The following is a 20176-nucleotide window of genomic DNA, read 5'->3' as shown; positions in this document are numbered from 1 at the left end:
TAACCAACATTTACATTGTTTGGATTGTTTTCGATGTAGAAAATACTGCAAAAGATCTCTGGTAGATGCATTACATTATTCAAAAGGTAGTTCCAGTTTGAATTCTCTATCTGTAGTGTCATACTCCTGCCTGTCTGGGAAATACTGCTAAATGGACTATACTGACTAGGGGGCGAATTTTGTAGTGCAATGTTAGCCTTATACTTGTTTGTTTATATTTATTAGTTTTTGTCAATCTACCAAAGATATGGTCTGTCAGAAAGACTTAACAGTTACCCTTGGATTTCAGGCCTGGGAACAGTCTGCTGGAGTAATCGTGTTCCCCAACATTCAGCTGTTAGCCAGTGAGGTTTCCAAGCTTCTGACTAAAGAAATTAAGAGGAACCTCAATGGCAAACCTGCAGGTAATGATCCCATACCATATCCACTGGATCCAGTTTTTCTGGAAACGTGTGTCTTTCAGCTGTCCTCTGTGCTGGAAATAAAGGGGGAACAGGAAAATGCTCTGTAGAAAGCCAGATATTTTAGTGGGTGCAAGCTAGCACTGGTTTGAGGTGATTGCACTGAAGATTTGGCCTTGTACGCCATGCCGATCTTGGGTTTGGAACTTTTGTAGCTGGAAGTGTGTAATGTATAATGCATGTAAGAGTTAAAGAGCAGGTTATACACTATTCTGAGGAGCTTTCTTAAATGAGAAAAATATTGCTAGCCACACATGGCTTTCCTGGTGGCTGTTGTACATTGTTTGTGCTGTCAGCTGCCAGGCTTCGTGGATTGAGCTGGTATTCTCAGTGAAATTTCAGTTTGAAATGGGTAGTTTACATGAACTAAGCTTGATGGTGAATCAGTCATTTTATGTTTTTCTGTTCACTTTAGTGGACTCCTGCTACTGTAATTTTGTTAAATTTGTCAGATCTGTTAAGAAAGCATAAATGCAGCATTTTCATCTTTCACTAAGGAATTAAAGTTTAATGTTTTTGTGATAACAGAAGAAGCTCTTCTGTCTTTGGAGAAATTGCTGCAAAAGAAAGGGGAAGCAGGAGATGGCCATTTGCTCCTGAAATCGGTGTACCTGCTCTCACAGACTGACTTGGTAAGAGAAATTGCTATAAAGTGTATTTTCCCTTTTATTTCAGAGAAATTGTGTAGGCATCTCAGTGGAACACCCAGGTCTCAGTATTTGCATTATCTCTAATATTTTGAGCTTCAGCATGCCCAAGGTATACAGTTAGAGGACACAGCACCAGGTTTGTCGGCCAGGCTTTTCTAAGAGAGAGGAGTAAGCACTTCATGCTTTCAGAGACCTTTTTAGTTTTGATATCAGACAGCTGGTTTTTCTGATGCTTCTCTTCTTCCCCACCCCCCCCCCCCGTGTATCTTTTTGTGTATTCTTTGTCACTCCAGCATACATATCAAAAAGACGACTAGTAAGAATCTGTCTGGAAGTACAGTGGTTGGCTTTTCCATCCTGATAGCCTCTCACTTTGAAGCATAGAGTTTAACAAACTCTACTTGTACAGCCATCCCAAATGCAGACTGGCATCAGGAGTACAGCCTGCTGATGGGCACCTGTGGCGTGTTTATCTGTGACATTTAGTTAAATAGTCTTTCTTATTAAAAGACACAAAAAAAAAATCTTACTGTCAGCTTATAATGGATATATTCTGTGTCATAAGGAGCTCTATAAAATTATATATATAGCTAGTCACAACATGAAGTATCTGATGAGATTTTGTGTTTTTCACAGATTTAAGATGTTGTCATTTTTTGTAGCACACATATTCACAAAACTTCATATCACAAACCTCATTCCTCTGTTAGTTTGGTGCTGATTTTTGTCATGATTACTGCGTGCCAAGCACACAGACTAGGACTTCTCTGGAAGCTCTATGCAGCCATAATGAAGATGGGAAGAAAATAAGTGTTGGGAAACACTGTGAAGAAACTGTCAACTTGCATTTATAAAACCTGTAATTAGAAGTGTGTGTGCAGTTATTGAATATGTTAAAGAGTGAAGGCGTTATAGCTAAACTGCTGCTATGCCGAGTCAGGGAGGGAATGGAGAATCCATGCTTTCAACATACCAGGCCTCTATAGCTGCAGGGTGTCCTGGAAATTAATGGTAAGGGGAACACTCTGCCCCTGGCCTTACTGCTGGTTCAACTGCTAGTTAGTTTGCAGGTTGTGTGCTTCACTGACTGTAGGTCTCCATATGCAGGACATAGTATTTCTGCCAAAGCTGTAGTTCAGCTGGAGCAGGAAGTCCTGGGAGCAGCTACAACAATACACAGTGCATTTACTTCTGCCAAGTGGATTTTACAGCTGTGTTATGTGACTGCCAGTCCTGTGTGCCCTAGAGCACTCATGAGGATAAAATGCTCAAGTAGGTCTTTCCTCTGCCATGACTATTCTCAGTGTGTAGAAACACAAGGAAACTGTGGTCAGCTTCTGGAGGGACTGATCTTTATTTTGCCTGCTTAGAGGACTATATGGAACATCATTGGATCTGGACTTCCAGCTGCTCTGATGCAGTGCCTGTACCTTTTCTTTACTGTCCCTCTGAAGAAAACTAGTGATGATGGAGAGACAAGTGAGGATGATGCCCAAACTCAGGAGATGCTTGTTAAGGTGAGATGTGCATTTGGGGTTCATTTGCCCTGGGTACTCAGATGTTCACTTAGGCTCTTAGCTGTCCATTTCATTCAAACTGCCAAAAAAACTGTACATTTGGACTGAAAACCATTGAATAAGCATCAGGAGCCACATAAAACATATAACCTATATCTTACATTTTTATTAAACAAAACAACATGACTTTAAGTGGGAAAAATCCATTAAGAATATCTTAATGGTAGTTTTCCTTGTTCATTTCACTGCATCCTTTCTCCTGGCACTAGTATCAAACTTACAGTCTCCTTCCTCAATGGATTTTTCTTCCTCTCCTGGGTGTTTCTAAAGGAGTTGTAGCTGATGTTTGTCTGCTTTTCAGATAATGCTTAACATGTACAAAGAAGAACAAGGTGTAGAGGAACTTCTGGCAGCTGATAAGCTTCAGTCTTTAATCATAGCAACTGCTTCTCTCTGGGACCATTGCAGCCACTCATGGAAAGTACCTACAGGCCGTGTGCTAAGAACAATTTCAAAGGCTCAGACCAAAAACAGCATTGTGTACCTACAAGGTTTGGTTTAGTAAATTTGCTTCTCCTTTCCTTATAACTCCCCTGAAAATGAATTTTATCAAAAAGAGTCTCCTCAGGATAAATTTTTATCCCTACATCATCCAGTAGTCAACTGCAAAGCATGGGCTCTTGACTTAGAGAGGAGCTTTATTTAGCACTGATAGCCATCTGGAAACGGAAGGGTTTTTTACACAGAAAACCCCCAAATTACAGGCAAGAGCTAATCCCGTTTGATCACACTGACGTAGGCAAGGGGAGATGTATTATGTTTTTTCTTAAGTTATGTGACTCAGTCTGTGGGCCTGAGACTCGTGAACACTAAATACAAGGCTGGGGGCACTGTCAGAGTAATGGTATCTTTTGGGACAACATCACAGTTGGTTAAGTAATCATTTCTTTCTAGGCTTTATTAGTTTAAGCAATTTTTTTTCTAATTAAGAAGTGCAAAGGCCAGAAGTCTCAATTTCTTAGAAGTGAAAAAATAGTTTTATAATGCACAAAATAATATCAGTATTCCATGTCATGGAGTAAACACATATAGATATTTTTCTTTTTTAAAATGAAAATTTGGCTTCCTGTGTAAGATGGAAAGAACAATTTGGACATTTTGAAGCTGCCCTGGAAGGACTGGCCATGAGATTAGACAAGAAAATAAGCTTCATTCCTCAGAGCAAAATGTGTGTACCCCATTACATATGCTTCATTGAGCAAATTAATCTGTGAACTCTGTACAGAATGTGTGATTGACTTAGTAGGAGACAATTAAATCTGTTAGTCTCTGCTTACCTTGTACTCAGACAGCTGGATTCACTGTCTATGAATTTTGGTGAGTTGGGGGTTGAAAGCTTACACTCCTGAGATTAAATCAGTTTCTGGGAGTTAAGCAAGGAAATGCATGTATACTGTAAAGCCAGCAATGCTCTTCCTGTAGCTTCTGAAATGAGTGTGATATTCATATATCCTTTTTTCTTTTCTTTGTAGAAAAAGAGTTAACTGATTCCTATTTTACTGGGAAATAACTTGTCAAATTAGTTTCATTTTTGTTAGTAACTTTAAACTTGTTTGACTGTCAGTTTGTAAATACCTGCTGTATTTTTTTTTTTTTCACAGCTGTGGACTGCATTAAAATAGCTATTCAGCAACTCTTTACACTGGCTGATACTCTACCTGCTTGTGATGTGTGTGAAGCTGCTAGTATTGTGTTGTGCTTTGTGAAAGATTCTTACCCTGTATCATCAGCTTTATTAACAGAATTTGAAAATAATGATGGCTACCAGCTCCTGCTAAAAATTTTAGTCAGGTAAGAGAGGCTCTTAGTAGGCTTCTAGAGGATGGTAAAACTTAATTTTCAGAATGCATAGCGGTCTCTTAAAATAAGAATCATATAGGTAATCCTGTGGCCATGCAAAGCATTTCTGTACTAGGAATGGAAACAGTACATAACTTTTTCTACTTAAACCATTACAGAAGGAGAACAGTATAGGAGAAGTTAGTTTGCAGGTGGGATAGGGACTTTTTGAACACAAGACAAAAGTTCTTCATCAATTAGTATTACAGAGGATGTAGGTCAGAGATATTTGTCTCAGTTAAAGTGAGCTTTTAGTCCAGGAATGCAGTCAGCTTGGGAGGGAAACACTATCTCCTTGCTGTGCAAAAACAAGCAAACAAAACCCACCCAAACTTAAATCTGAAATGTTTACATTCTTCAGAAGCAAGATGAGCATAAACATATCAGGAAAAATCCCCACTAGTTATCCTAATCCAAAGTTCAAAGAAGAATCTGTTACTCTCCTTGTCAGCTTGTGTTGTCTCACTAGGCTGGGTTTCTTTAATATCATTTGAAGAGAGCATTTCCAGATCTTTGTTTCCATTCTGGCTTTGACTATTCTTGTCCTCTTTCTCCAACACTTGTGAAAACTTTGGTCCCTGAACAAAGACTGGGTGGGGAGGGTATTTTGTAATTTGGATCTAGAGGATTGCAAATTCTATCATGAAGTCAAAAATATCTGTAAGTGACTATGGCTGCTCATGATTTTTGAATGCCACAAAATTATTAAATTATGATTGGAAAAAAAATTGTGGTTTTCTGGCAGTGTTTTCTTTAGTTACCAGAGACTGTCTAGATTTCCCTTATAAATAAACTGTGTTGAGATGCATATTTCTGATTAAATTCTAGCCATATAAGGGCAGAAAACACGGGATCTTTTTCAGTAAGGGCCATCAATGTCCCCATCCTTTTCAACCGATGTCACTAGGCAGGAGAGACAGAAATAACAGATGCTCAGGGCTTCAGATTAGTCTTCGTTCCCAGCATATGCTGGCATAAAGGGATAGATGGAGACCTTCCTTCCAGAATGTTTTGTGTGAGCAGGTATCCTCTTCTCTGATGCTTAGAACTTTTTCTTCATGTAGAAGAACCTTGCTAATAGCATTCTTTGAAAGAGAGCATTTGGTCTCTTTTTTCTCTTTCTTGTTTACATGAAACCAGAACATTTTGTTCTGTTTTCTTCCGAGATTTTTCTAGCCTAACAGTACCAATCTATTTCTCTGCCACTAACCCGTGCCCAGGTGATGCACTTTTCCTTAATAACTGACCCATCTGAGCAGTACAGAATAAGATGATGTGATAAGCAGCTCTCTGTCCTTTGACAGACTCTCACTTCAGTCTATGAGCCATGGCAAATCTTGGTTACATTTCAAATCATTACAAATCCTGGTTAAGTATTTCCTTACTTAGGAGAGACATGCCATCTTCACGTCTGGTTCACAAAGCTCAGGCAGTACAATAATTTTCCCTTCCTCAGGGCTGAAATTTTTTGTTATTTATCTCAGATAGCAAGTCCCTTTTCTTGCCAACCATATGCTCACCTTTTAATATGAAGTGTCTGCTTTAATTATTTGAATTCTCACAAAGTTTAAATTTTTATTCCCCAAACCAGGCTTTTTTTTTTATTTAGCTTTTTCTTTTTTTTTTCAAGGACAAATAACTGGACTAAGTTAAAACACTTATCTTTCTTTTGTTCATAAGACTGTCAGTGTCACTTCAGTCTGTAGGTTTTGTCCTGATTCAGAGTGTGTCACCATGGTGTGGATTATCCTGTGCAGCGCCTATGTGCTCTGTACTTGATGATGTATCCAAAGAGTCTGTATAATTAAGATATGAATATATGACTGTCCCAAGTTTTGTTCCTAGATGCGAGGGTTTGCAACAAAATGAAGGAGATCCCTATCTGGATGAGATCTTGGACATGCTGACTTGCCTTACAACCTGTGGAAAAACTGAACTGAAAGTTTCTGGCAATATCGTACACCCGCAATTGCCACACTTTGATTTTGAACGGACACAGTCTTCTGGTACTGTATATATCTATATATATATATACATGCACATGTGGGTGGGTAGGTGGGTCATTGAAAAATGAAGCTCTATTCATTTTGTTTCTTAATATGGAGGAAGGAGTATGATGTGGCATCTTCAGATCTATGTGCTAGTGCTGCAGGAGCCTGAATGCCACCTACCTCAAACGGAAATGCCCATGTCAGTTCTAGGGTCTGATCCAAGCTCAAGATTATGCCTCTCAGTCATGTCTGGATTATGCCTCCATCCCTCATGTCTGTTACTCTTATTTCCACTTTCAGACATGAGCTAACATTATAGTTATGGTGCTTGCAGGCTTAAATAGCACTCATGTAAAATTGGGTTTTTTCCCCACAGGAATGACAGTGAAAAACCTCCAGCCTTTTCAGGTGTTGCAATCCATTTTCCAGAGAAGTAATGATCAGCACCTGTGTGGAAGAATCTTGGCAGCAATTGGTACCATATGGGCTTGGGACAGAGTGAATTTCTTTCTTCTGGAATGGACACTGCAACCTATCAACCAATTTACTGACATAATTCATTTCAAACCACACCCAGTCCAAGTCCAGTTCTTCAGACTGGTGGAGTCCATAGTCCTAGACCTGTCCTATGTCCCCCATGAGATTTTGAAGAAGGTTCAGTATTTGATCAAGGAAAATATAGTGCCATTCTGCACCTTAACAGCTCTTCAGTGCCTTCTCAGCATGACCCAGAAGGACCTGTTATTTAGTGATATTTTCCGTGACTCTGGGCTCTTAGGCCTACTGCTGGCACTTTTGAGGAAGGAAGCCAAGATCCTGAGGAAGTCAGGTACAACTTACTGCCACTCACAATGACCACTGAAGTAGGCAGATCAACAGGAATGAATAATCTCTTTCTATGATAAATTTATATATTTTATATACTGAGTAGCTAGATTTTATCTTCAAGCCAACTGGCCTAAATTTGACACATTAAGCTGGGTTCTCTCTGAAATCTTTGCTATTTTTTGTTCTGGTCACTAGCCTGAACAGCTCTGGGCTATTCTTCACTAGTGTATGATGAATTATTATGGGTGGTACCCTTCAACCCACACTTTTAAACAGGTCTTAGTTTGGGGCTCTCTAGAATGCCAGCTGGAGGTTGGAGCAAGAAAAGTTTTCCACAATGCTTATTCCTCTGACAGTAACACCTTAATCCTGAGGACTGGTGATAGAAAACAGTTTATTGAACTTTGGCCATATGTTCCCCACAATTGCTACCACTCATTGTGATGTGATAGAGTTATCTCCTAGTACAGAAACAGGAAGGTGATACCCCTAGTTTGGTAACTGTGGAGTACAGCTAACTTAGGAGACAGACTCACATATTTAAAGGTTTATAACTACTATTTTAATGAAAGAAAAAGGCATCATAGTGTTTTCTGTGCTATATGAGTTGGGAAATGCCTTTAAATTTCAGTGCAAGAGTCATTTATTGAAGGAGGAGAGACACGAGGTACTAGGAATAACTTCTGATGCAGTAAGCATACTTGAATTATTTATACACAACAGAAGGAATATGAATTACAACAGAAATTCTAGAGTGCAGACATCCATCAACTGCAAGGACACTTAGATTTGGGTTCTCGATATCAGAGAACCAGGATTTTGCACAAGAATGCTTAGATAAGGATTGTCAAGATAAATACCAAGGTTCTTGGAAACTTGTCTTCTGATTATGAGCTGGTGCATAGGGTCTTTCTTCTGTCTTTGCATTTATTTCACTGCTTTAGATAATGTGGTGATAAAAATTTTACAGAATGAGTGATTGAATGGCTATATAATTTGTAAATTTAGACACACAGGTGAAGAGGGACAAGTGAGAAGAAATTATTGCTACTTCCCTCTCTTGGTTTCCAGAAATTTAGCCTGGAAACTCTTGACTTTTAGATCTTAAAATAACTTACCATACGCTGTCTGATCCTGTTTGCCTTTGAACATGCAGGATATTTCTGCTCTTGGCTTTTAGATTAGGTATTTAATGTCTCTCTGTTGCTATAATATTTTACCACTTCATAGCTCATAATCTATCCTGTTCTTTTGTTTATCTGTGTTCCTACTAGATACCACTAGACAGGTAAATCTACACCATCTGGGAAGTGAAAACACTCCTATTAGCAGTACTGCCTGTAGTTATGAAGGAGGTGTGGGCTGCAGAGCAAGAGTCAGACCTGTGTTTCCCAAAACCAGACTAGACCCTGACAAATAGGCAATGACATGTCTGTATTTTGTTGCTTGTTTTTAGGTTTCAAGTAGCCAGTAAGTAATACTTGAGAGAAGCTAGAATTTGCTGGAGAACTGTTTTTCCATTTTGGCTAAATATATTTTAGCTACAGTTGCCCATTTCTTGTATATTGTAATATTACTTTTAACATACTGACAGCTGGAACTCACCTGCCTGGTCTGAAAGAAGGCACTGAGAAGGAATTAAATGTTGTGATGCTGAAGATGGTGGCTGCCCTTACAGCGAGGTCTGTGAGGAACACGGGTAAGGAAACATATGACTGCATTTACCTTCGTGATATTTGGTGGTAGGTGGCCATGGTTTTAAGGAGCACCAAAATATTTTCTGACTTTGGTGCTTCAGTCAAAAATGGAGGACAAAAGCTAAAGTGTAGGGATAACTGTGTTACACTAGGAAGAAATGTGACAAAGGTATTCTCATCCTGCATAATGAGCTTTGTCCCAGTCCACTTGTTTCCTTGATCCATGTGCATACTCCTGAAGTGTTTATATAGGATGTACAAACTTAGCTTCTGGAAAAAATGTGTGTGTACTTGACTCTTGTGTATTGTTTGTTCATCCAGATTTTCTTCCATCATTTCTGTTACTTGAAATCTTGATTGGATCAGGTGCATGCTGAGTAACACTCTTATATTACTGTTATACCTAGGAAGTCTGTGTGTAGGGAATCTTGTGGAACATAGTACAGGAGTGAACTCTAGTGAATACTGGAATCCACTCAATTAACTCTGAAATCCTAGAATCATCATGTTTGTAGTATCTTGCACAGTGTAAAGGTCTTTTCAGAAACCATCAAAAAGTTCCCTTCCTAAATGAAAAAGATGCTTAAGCTGAAAACTAAGGTGTCTTTTCCTTTTCATTCATTATTGTATTGGGAAGCTGTCATCTCTGATGATTAGAAACCATGGACACCCAATCATTTTATCCCTAGTTGTTCTTGTGCCATTCAGTTTGTGTCATCTTTAGCTTAACCAGCTGCTCTCCTTACCTGTCCTGCTGTATTTGTAGAAATGTGGCACCTCACACCAACATTGAAAATCTGCCTGTAAAAACTATGAGCAAAGGATAGTTTAACTAACAAATGATAATATATTTGTCCCTAGTTGTTCTGAAGGACTATGGAATGGTGCCATATATCAAGATATTTTTGGATGATGAGTGCTACAGGAGTGCTACTCTCAGCATCCTGGAGCAGCTATCAGTCATCAATTATGAAGAATATATGAGCATTATTATTGGGGCCCTCTGTTCTTCCACTCAATGGGAACTGCATCTGAAACTAGATCTGCTGAAGGTAATTAATGTGGCTATCACTTGGGCATTGTTTTCTTGGGAACTCTCTTTTTTTCAAGATGGCAAGAGCAGAGGAAAAAAGAGCCATAGGCAAGCTCTGGATTATGGTAACTTGAGCACTTTGATTTTTAGCAATGCATGTGTGGTCAATACTTTACTCAGTATCAGATTACAAAGTATTTTGAAGACTTAAATAGTAATGCAGGAGGGAGAAATGGAAATGCTAAAGGCACAATTGTATGAACAGTTCTGTGTAATGTGACAGAGAAAGGAGAAACAAATGGGAATGAAAGTGGATATGTGGAGAGAGGATGTCAGATGTGAAGGAGTGAGATTGGAAGAGCCAGGGTAGGCATGAGATGAACAGCTTCATTCTGATAAGTTTCCATGGTTGAAACTTTGCTGTCCTTAATTTTGTCATTTCTCACAAACACTAGTATCATGTAAAAAGAGATGAGGCAATGGAAAGGAAGAACTTTATGAATGCTTGGAGAAAGAAACTAGAACTAGTCATAGCCTCTATTGACTCCAGAGTGTCTGATCCCTAAGCAATGAAACAGAGGAAAGAATCGCTGTGCTTTATTTTGGTTTAGGTCATAGGCATCCAGTTGAAAAGCAGCAATGTTGTAAGCACTGATTTTAAAATTTCATTCTACCTTCTCTATCAAGTGGGAATGAAATTAACTTTTCTGTACAATATAGCAACTGCTTCTGTGATAAAAGAACCATATTACTTAAAAAAAAATTAAAGAACAAAGTTTATAGCTTTCATTTGACAATTTGAAACAGTAAACTTTAACAATACCTGTGGAAAAGTTGAGTATGGTGTCCAAACTAATATGAAAATAAATGCAACTTCAGTGTCTAATTTTGACAAATGATAACTGTATTAAAGCATAATGTAAGCAAATGAATTTATTTTGTTTATCCATTGGGACTGTGATTGTGTTACACACAAATTCAGATTGATTTGCTAATGTATATTTAGCTGTTAAAGCCTGAGCCCAAATGCAATTAGCACTGCTGTATTCCAGTGTGACACGTGGACAATTATGAGGAATAACAAATAATGGAATGTGCGAAATAAATTCTGTTAGCAGTAACTGAGTTAGGGGGTTTCCAGCAGACATCAGTTTTATAGATTCAAGACAGAGGAATACTAACTCATAGGCGATTAAATTCTAACTGAGTTAAAGCTGGAGGAAATGTGTTTACTGTTGACCTTCTCTGGAATGTGTTAAAGCCATCCTGGTAACTTCAACTCTAAGTTATTAAATTTACTCCCTGTTCAGAAGTCTCTGCCTGGTTTGATACATTATCATACAAAACTGAATGACAGTAATAGAGTTCCCCCTACCCCTTCAGTTCTGGCAACCCTTTCTCACAGTCCTAGATCCTGTTACAGGCAGATGTATTTCTCTTAGAAACTGTTCCTCTTAAGGAGGTTGTGAAGTAAAGCTCTTCCATTGGATATCTCTTGGGAAGGTCTATATGTAAAATTAACCCTTTCCAATGTGCAAAGGTACAGTATCAAATTTGAAAACTCCCTGTACAAAATTAATTGTGCGACACCTGAAAAGCTTGGGATCAATTATATTCAAATGCAGTAGACGGTTTCCTTGCAAGCTCCTTTTTCTCATCAATTTTACTTCCACAGCTCTTAATAACTTTTCAAGATTTGTTTTAAAATGGCAAGCCCATAGCATTCAAAATTGGCAAATTATTTAAGTTGGTTTTACGCATGTGTAATACTGTCAAGTGGCATTCACTTATAACCTGCTTTAAGCCTTTTGAGGTTAGATAAAATCTAATGACTTCATTGTCTTGAGATCTTACTTTTTATGGCTTTTTTCCTCTAAAGTATTGTGCAAACTTTAAAAATACCTCAGCTGAGAAAAGGTATTCTCGTCTTTCTTAATGAGGAGAGCCTGCTGCTTACAATATTCTTTGTGCCATCCTGGGTCACTGGTTTTTGGAAAGGTCCTTCTCAGTCATTTGAGCAAAAGTCTAGTGTGGGTTCTCACGTGCATTCAGGGCTGCAGGAAGACTTGTCTGTAGAGAGCTGTGCCTTCCTGCCAGTTTCTATATGAGGGTATTTACATTTAATCTTTACTTCCATTTATTTAGGGCAAAGGCAGGTTTCTTGAGAGAGTCTGAGAAGACTGATAAAAGAACAGCCAAAGATATGAAACTACCTCTGGCCAAACTGACTAGGATATGTAATGCAGGAAATTTGATTCCTTTGCTTCTTCCTGTGAGCACTGTTCCCCACCTGTCAGGCTGACTGCTTTAGCTGCTCCTAAGGGTGCTTCCAAATCTTGGTTGTATGATTCATTGGGTCTGTGGGGGAAGGGAGGAAGAGAAGTTGTGCAGTGATGACATTTATTTTGACCACCTTCCCCTCCCCCCTCCCCCCCCCACCAAAGAGTGAAATTTCAGTGAAAGAATTTCGGTGCAAACTTGGAATTTTAAAATATTCTAAAGCCTCTTTGTCCTTTGATTTAAGTGCTTCTTTTGTTTCCTTTCTTCCCAATGTTTGTAGTCACTCTTGAGGATATTGGAGAGTCCCAAGAGCCATTCAGCTTTCAGAACCTGCAGTGGATTCAATGGGCTCCTGTCCCTCCTCTCAGACATGGAAGGTGCGTTGCAGGACCCTCCATCTGGGCAGTGGACAGCAGTTGGACAGAATTGTATATTGGAGCTTGTTTTCTACACACTTCAGGGGATAACTGCAGCCCTGCACCTAGACCCTGTCAACAGCAACTTCTTCCAGAGGAATGGTCTCTTTGAAAAGATGGCAGAGGATCTCGGATCACTTGGATGCTTCTGGACACGAGAGGGAAGGCAAATTCCTGTGAGCCTTGAGAAGAAAAGGACATTTGCGGAATTCTTGGATGCAGTTTTCTGTTCTTCAGAACCTTTCCCAGCGTGGCTAAAGAACAGCATTTGGATTCTGAATTTTCTTGATCGTATGGTCAAAGGAACCCTCCACCAGGAAAGCTATTTTAAGGAGAGGAAGCCAGAGATGGGAGAAGAATCAAGAGATGATCAGGAGGCACCCCAAGCTCAAGAAGAGCATCCTGTTGTTTTCAAAAGACCAGGCAACAAATTACCTGCCTCTACCTATATGCTGTGGGGAAACCCTGAAGAGAAGTAAGCTTTTATTTACTACAGAAAATATAGTACTAAGACTGGTATGTGCATTTTATATGGTAGTATACTGAGGTAAGGTGTGATACAACCTGCCAAGAGCTAACAAATCAGTTCTGTCCCAAGTCCCAGGCCTCCAGGCAACAGAAATCTATGCTTTTGGAAAGGTAAATGATGGTAGAAGTGGGGCATAAGGATTTAGTGCAGCAGTGGGACACACAGCCCCAAGAGCTGCAGAGTTTATGTTGGAGATTCTGACACCTGAAATGTGGGAGCAGGAATGGAGTCGAAGAACAAGGTTGCTGGGACTTAAAGCTTGTGCTTTAAGTTCACTGCTTGAACCTGCCCCAATCAATTTTGACTTTTTCAATTATGTGGAAAGCTGCTTCCAGTCACTCAATACATTAAAAATAAAAATTACTCTAAGCTATTTTAAATGCTCTCTCATGCATCTGTGTCCAAGCATATGTGTGCAGACACATTCATGCTGAAACAGAGAAAATTGGAAAAGGGACAGTCATGCTGCCTGCCTCATTGAATGAAGGTTTATATCAAAATATATATCCTTTGTAGAAAGGGAAGACTATACCAGAAATCAGCTTTGCTGTCAGCTGTGAATCAGTTCTGAATAACCTGCATTTTGTAACTAATGAGATCTTCTGTCCCTTCACTTGTCTGTAGCTTTATCTTGAATCTCTCAGTCCTTTTACCAAATTTATGTTTCTGGTTGAAGTTTTGCTTAAAAAGGCTAAACTGATAAGTGTGAGACTTCTTCAACCCTTACTGTAGATTATTGCAAAGTCATCTTCCAAGTTAAAGACCAAGACATGACGTCTGCCACTTGTAGCAGCAGTCACTGAAGTCAGCAGAACTCTTTTTCCCTGAGTACTGAGGCAGGCTGAATAAGCATTTCTGGTTATATTTAAACTTGTTTGAAGAAAGTAGAAAAACTTGTGGTGGATTTCTTTGTTCCTTGTGCAGCAGATTTTAAAGTAGTCATGGAGGCGTTTGCTCCCTGTCACCACTCTTTAAATTACACTGGAAGTTTCTGGTTAGATACTCAGTGCTGGGGAGAGGACTTGGTAGCTTGGGAGGAATGAATGCTCTTTTCCAAGCAGATATTCCTAGCCTGATTTGGGAGAACTTGGGTCCATATGCAAAGAGTATATAGATGGTGGTAGTTACAGGAAGTAGACTGTCTGTTGCTTAAGTATGCATACAAGGGAGGCCCAGGGATGGTAAGGGAGAGAGAGTAGGTCGGGGCAATGCTGGGAGCAGTGTGGCTCTGTCTTCTGATTGTCCTTCTGAAGTCACTAGGTCCGAAATGAGCAAGGCTTCCTATGTCCTTGTGTTGTTTTGCCTGCTGAGATGTGATGCTGTACAGTAATTGAATACCACTTGTGGAGAAATTAATCCTGTAAACTGGGACCCTTTCAGTTCTCACTGTCTGATTTGGGACTGTTTGTCTTGGTTATGGGATGTGAAGGCATAAAAGGAAGCCGGATTAGTTAGGGGTGGTTGGAGACTGTCCACGACAAATGTATGCAAACACAAAAGAGGAACATGTGCTGGAGAGCTGACAATCTTCAAGCCATAGAGCCTGTATCCTTTTCCAGCAGTAAATTTCATGAAAATAAAAAATCCCATAGTTTCTGCAAGCCTGTTGTTCCCCTGATGCAGCTTCCTCTTAGCTGTACTCCACACTCACACTTCCCCTTGAAAAGGTTTCAGGCAGCAGCTATGCAGCTTGAAAGGAGGAACTTCAATGCAGTCAGTGTAGGTGGCCTGTGATGCCCCATCTTGCAACATATATTTAACATTCCCAAAGAGGCAGGGAAGGGAGGTGACCCTGCAGGAGCCTGTGACTAATATATAAAAAAGTTAACATTTTAATGCTGGATAATATTGTAGCCCCTTCCACTGTCCTGTGGTCAATGATGCTGCAAGCTTCTGGGACACAGGGGAATTGATCCTGTCATTCCCATCTCAAAACCAGCCCTCTGTGTTCCTGCTCCTGCAGTAATGTTTGGAACACCTTTTGTGACAGATGAGGTCTCTGGTTTTCCTTTTGTTCCTGGTGATTAGACATAGCTTGCTGCAAGCTGTGTTAACTGAGGCTGATCTCTTTGGGAGGGAAGCCCTTCTTTGTGCCCACCCAAGCATCGTGGCTGCTGCAGCTGCTGTTACCACAGACAACTCAACTGTGCTAATGGCTCTTCAGGTTCTTTGTGACATCTCATTTTGTCCCCAAACCCTCTCATCTGTCTTATTTTTAAGTAGCGCTAGTGCAGAGCAGATCTGTGATTCACAGCATGATACTGGTGAGATAGATGGAGTGGAATCACAGGGCTGACTGGATAGCCCTGGGGCAGGAGTATGGGACATGGGGTATTTGCAGAGGGGAGGAGTTGGTACAGGAAGACAGCTTTTGTACTAAGACAGGCCATAAAATGAGAAACTCATAGAAAATCACAGAGAAGGCTGGAGATAAGGCTTGTGTAATGTTCTTAGAAACCCTTCATGAGCCTTGTGGCCCTTCTCTGCACACACTCCAGCACCCCAATGTCCTTGTAGTGAGGGGCCCAGAATGGGGCCTCACCAGTGCCAAATACAGGGGGATGATCACTTCCCTGGTCCTGCTGGCCACACTATTGCTGATACAGGCCAGGATGCCATTGGCCTTGTTGGCCACCTGGGCACACTCTTGCTTATGTTCACCTGGGCATTGACCAGCACACCAAGTTTGTTTCCAGCCATAATTTTGCTCCTATTGATTTTAGTGAGCCTGGATTTTTCTCTTTTAAAATGGTGTGGGTTTTCTCAGCGAAATGTAAGTAGAGCATATTTTTGGTGTACTTTTTTCGTTGACATTTAAAAACGTGCCCACATTCATGTCAAGCAGAGGTTTATGTATCCACACTGAAACCACTGCTGCAACAACTTTTTATACCAGACCTGATTTTGGCTTACTGCACAGAAAATATTGCAAACAAGCAATTTATTTGAAATTATCTTTCTTGAGGATGCAGTAAGAATTATTTGTCACTGTGTGGCAGTGTGCTACACATTACTCCCTGTTCTGCTGTATCAGATGAGCCTTTTTGGGAGTGGCTAACAAACATGTTTAATTGCAGCCTTTTTATCCTCCTTTACATCCCTTGTAAAACTTTTTTTTTTACGCTTACTCTTATACTTGTACCTTGTGTTTTATAAAGTCCATAAAACATATTGTGCTTTATTTTGTCAGTCTAATTACAGCCATTAAATATTGTCCTTGCTTTTGCTGTGAGATCTGCTTCAGACAGATGTTTCTGACAGTGTACATCACAACTCCAGTTCAGAGGTGCACCCAGAAATGCTGATGATACTCTGAACAGGACAAGCCTGTAGTGCCTAAACTAGAGTTTCTGCTATGCTGTGGGTTCATCTTTGAGATATATTGGACCTCTAACCTGCATCATGGCATAAGCAGATCTTCTCTGTGATGTCTCTGATTCCTCAGTTCCTTCCTGTGCCTGAACATAAAAAGGTCGTAAGTGGCAAAAATGAAAACTGGTGGGAAAGCAGGTATTCAACTTTAGTTTACTACTTTAGGCAAATTTTGGTGTTGGAAGGGGAGGGTGACATACTGATTTTATCAAGACTGTCTCACCTTTGCTTAGTTCTATTATGTTTTAAAGTACTGAAGTTACTGTATAACTGAAGTTATAAACTCCTAGAAAATAAAAGGATAACACTGGTTGTGGACTGATGCATCAGTGATTCCTCTGGTTGTCTATTTTCTCTTCTGAAAATACCTTCAAAAGCAAAGTTTGTTTAAAGAGGCTGCTGCACATCTTTGAATGTGCAGGTCCCTGGGATGAGCAGGTGATGTCCTGTCTTTGTTACTTGAAGGAGGCTTCCAGTTGTTCTGGGTCATTTGTATTATTTGCTTAGTTTCCAATGCTGAGCCTGGTTGCTGCTAGGAGGATTTAATGCTGTGCTCTGCTGGAGCACTTTTAGACTCTCTTTGCTGTTCTTAATGATAATTAGGATGTGTCTTTTCACTGCAGGTTGGAAATGAGAGACTGCACCATTGTACATCCAGGTGCTGTCTGTGTCATGGTGAGGTTGCTGCCAAAACTGTACAATGAAGGACATGCTCAGGTGAGTCTGAACATATCGAAATGCCATCTAAACAGTGTCTTCTACTTCTCTGTAGCTTCTTTTCCAGGAATTGCTTACTCTTTGCAAATGTGGTAGTTCTAAAATTTACCTAAAACACTGTCAGGAGGAACAGCACAAACTTCACTGAGTCAACAGATGTGAGAACAACAAAGACTCTTGGCTGTCAGTTTGCCTAAGCATTTCTATACTTGTCTGATGCAGTACATGGACTTTGGTCCCAGAATACTTATTCCAAAGGCATAATGTAGAAGTGCCTTGAAAATTGTCTAAAGTATTGCTAACAGCCCTAGCAAACAGAAAAGTCTGGCTCTTTGGACCTAATGTTCCATAAACTTTTAATGCAGCTTAGAATGTATTTTTCTTGTATCTTTCTATATATATATATACACCCACTCTGAATAAAGATATTTCCTATATTGTATTGGCTATTTGGTCCAAAATACTTGAATGCAGTCAAGTACATATGGAGGGCCTGAAATAAAACCAGGTTATTCATCCAGAGCTATGAAAGGGGCAAATAGCTGCTGGCAATTTCCAGCTCTGTTTATTGGAATCAAGCCATCAGCTAGTGAAATTTTGTTAATTACAGTAATTAATTTCTGAAAAACAAGTAGAATCGTTAATTGGATGAGAGTGTCATCAAGAAATTAGAGTTGAGCTCTGCAAGAGAGAGAGCCTCTCAGACCCTCAGTAGATGGCAGTGTTCTTAAAAGTATGAAGGACTAGAGCACAAATTCCAGCAATTTCAGTTATGTATTTAATTATGCTCATATTTTCTTTTTTTCTCTCACTCCTTTCTTAGTCAGTAAGAAATTATTACTGGTAGTGTTTGTTTAGTATTGCTGTTATGAATATGATTGCCTCAGGTAAAACAGGACCACTATTATGCAAGGTCCTGAGTCAAACCCTGGCTAGGAGTTAACAAATGTCTTAAAGAGTTCTCATAAAATAACCCACAAAAAGGATACAGGAAAAATAGAATTTTCCTGACTATTTCTATTGAAAAAATCATTGAGAGAATGGATAGAATATTTCAGAGCTTGGGAAACTCACTGATGCTGCCAGGTAGAGACATAAAAGTCTGGACTTTAATACTGTTAATCATAACGTAAACCACTGCATGAATCCTTGTGCAAGGAGATTCTACCTGGAGCACAGGATTCTGGTAAGATGTGATGCAAAAGGTTTAACCTCAGTGGCTAGTGAGGGGGATTTACTTGGTAGAAGGAAAATAACTGAAGGAATTACTCTTTGGGTAGATATATCCTGTCCAAAACAGTGTACTATTTTTTTTTTTCTAGCACCACAGTGTTTGACAGCTGGATGAGAGATGAAATAATGGCTTTGTGGATGTATCTCAGACATTCATTAAAAAGTTTTAAGGGGTTTCTTGCTCTGAATTTAAGACTGAATTAAATAATACATTTTTTAGGAGCAAATATGGAGAAGAAGAGAAAATAACTCTTCTCTTTCCGCTTCTTTTAGCGCTGTGATAGATACTTTAGGCCTGAGTGTCCAGGAGTAACCTGGAAAAATCTTTAGAATCAGTTCAGGTCATGTGCGATTCCTTTGCTTTCACAGAATTGGCAATGAGAAAGCACTGCTTTTACAGAAACATTAATGGAACTCAGTAAAATTAATGTACTTTTGATTCTGACCCTCAGAAATAATATCAATATCCTGCCAATTTTGCAACCTCTCACTGACCTTTGTCAGACTCAAGAAATGATGAGCTGAAGCAGTGTTAAGCCTGTCAGCATAGAAAACCCAGTAGCAGATAGTAAAACAGGTGATTTTGCACTTCAGCCATTTCTTATACTTTCTGTAATGAAAGTTAAAAGCTGAGGAGAATAGATTTGTGGATGTATATTCCTACCATTGCTAGGTATGATAAAAAAATCATTTGAATGTCATGGGTACAAAAACTTGCTTAAAACTTTAAAACTGACCAAGAGTTTTGAGTCAGTAAACTGTATTTAGAGGATATTGCTCATGTTCATGCCTATGACTGGAACTAAACCAGTTTCCATGTTGTTTGACCAAATATAAGATCGATTTTCCTTTTATTAATATGTTGTCTATTTAGTGATGAAAGACAGCATTGGACACATTTCAAACACCTAGTAAATTGAGACATATTAGCATCCACTTTAGATATGTGGCCCAGGATATTCACAGAGTTGATTCTACCTTAAAAAGAAAGAAGTTACCTCTCAGACATATCTCATCCTTGACTGGAATTTTAAGATTCCAGAGTGTCATGACAGATCTTTCCCATTTGTAATGTCAGATACTGAGATTGCCTGTATCTGACAAGGCTGAGTAAAGGAAAGGAAAGAACTTTTGAGAAGAGAATAAAAGAATTACTCAGTTCTGTCTCATCATCCTGGTAGGTTTCTTGTGAATACGGACAAAAAAAAAATCCTCTCGCAATTCATCATGTAAATTATCTATACTTTTGCTAAATGATATTATTGCTTACACAGCTGGATTTTTCCTTTTTGTTTTCATCCATGCCTCTTGTATGATGAACTGCTGTCATAGTCACTGTTGTGAAAGTAAAACATTGTCCATCAATAAGGTTTTTGCACCTTTTAAAAAGACCCTTATCCCTGGTTTAAATGTAGGCTAAATGACTTGTTCTTCCTTGTAGATGTTAACAAGGTAACATTTTTCAAGTATTTTGCACACATAATTATTGCTATATTGTTCTTAAATCTAAGGAAATTGCGTCCTTTTGAAGTGAATGCACAGCGACAAAAGTT

At 39.3% G+C, this 20176-nt stretch overlaps 1 protein-coding gene across 3 annotated transcripts in view; it reads left to right on the top strand.

Annotated features, from left to right (window-relative positions):
* Positions 1-20176, top strand: part of WDFY4 (WDFY family member 4) — a 124380-nt gene that overhangs the window by 9727 nt on the left and 94477 nt on the right. For all 3 annotated transcript variants that reach the window (XM_019293922.3, XM_010411034.4, XM_039554104.1), the window contains exons 3-13: positions 290-404; positions 990-1093; positions 2482-2628; positions 2990-3179; positions 4290-4479; positions 6373-6533; positions 6895-7347; positions 8941-9045; positions 9905-10095; positions 12637-13247; positions 17297-17390. In XM_019293922.3, the coding sequence (XP_019149467.1) occupies positions 290-404; positions 990-1093; positions 2482-2628; positions 2990-3179; positions 4290-4479; positions 6373-6533; positions 6895-7347; positions 8941-9045; positions 9905-10095; positions 12637-13247; positions 17297-17390 (2361 nt within the window). The remainder of the gene's footprint in view (positions 1-289; positions 405-989; positions 1094-2481; positions 2629-2989; positions 3180-4289; positions 4480-6372; positions 6534-6894; positions 7348-8940; positions 9046-9904; positions 10096-12636; positions 13248-17296; positions 17391-20176) is intronic.

This window comes from Corvus cornix, chromosome 6 (genome assembly GCF_000738735.6).
Source record: "Corvus cornix cornix isolate S_Up_H32 chromosome 6, ASM73873v5, whole genome shotgun sequence".
NCBI classification, from domain to species: domain Eukaryota; kingdom Metazoa; phylum Chordata; class Aves; order Passeriformes; family Corvidae; genus Corvus; species Corvus cornix.
Note: the sequence above shows the minus strand (reverse complement) of the source record. Positions and strands in the feature narration are given on the sequence as shown.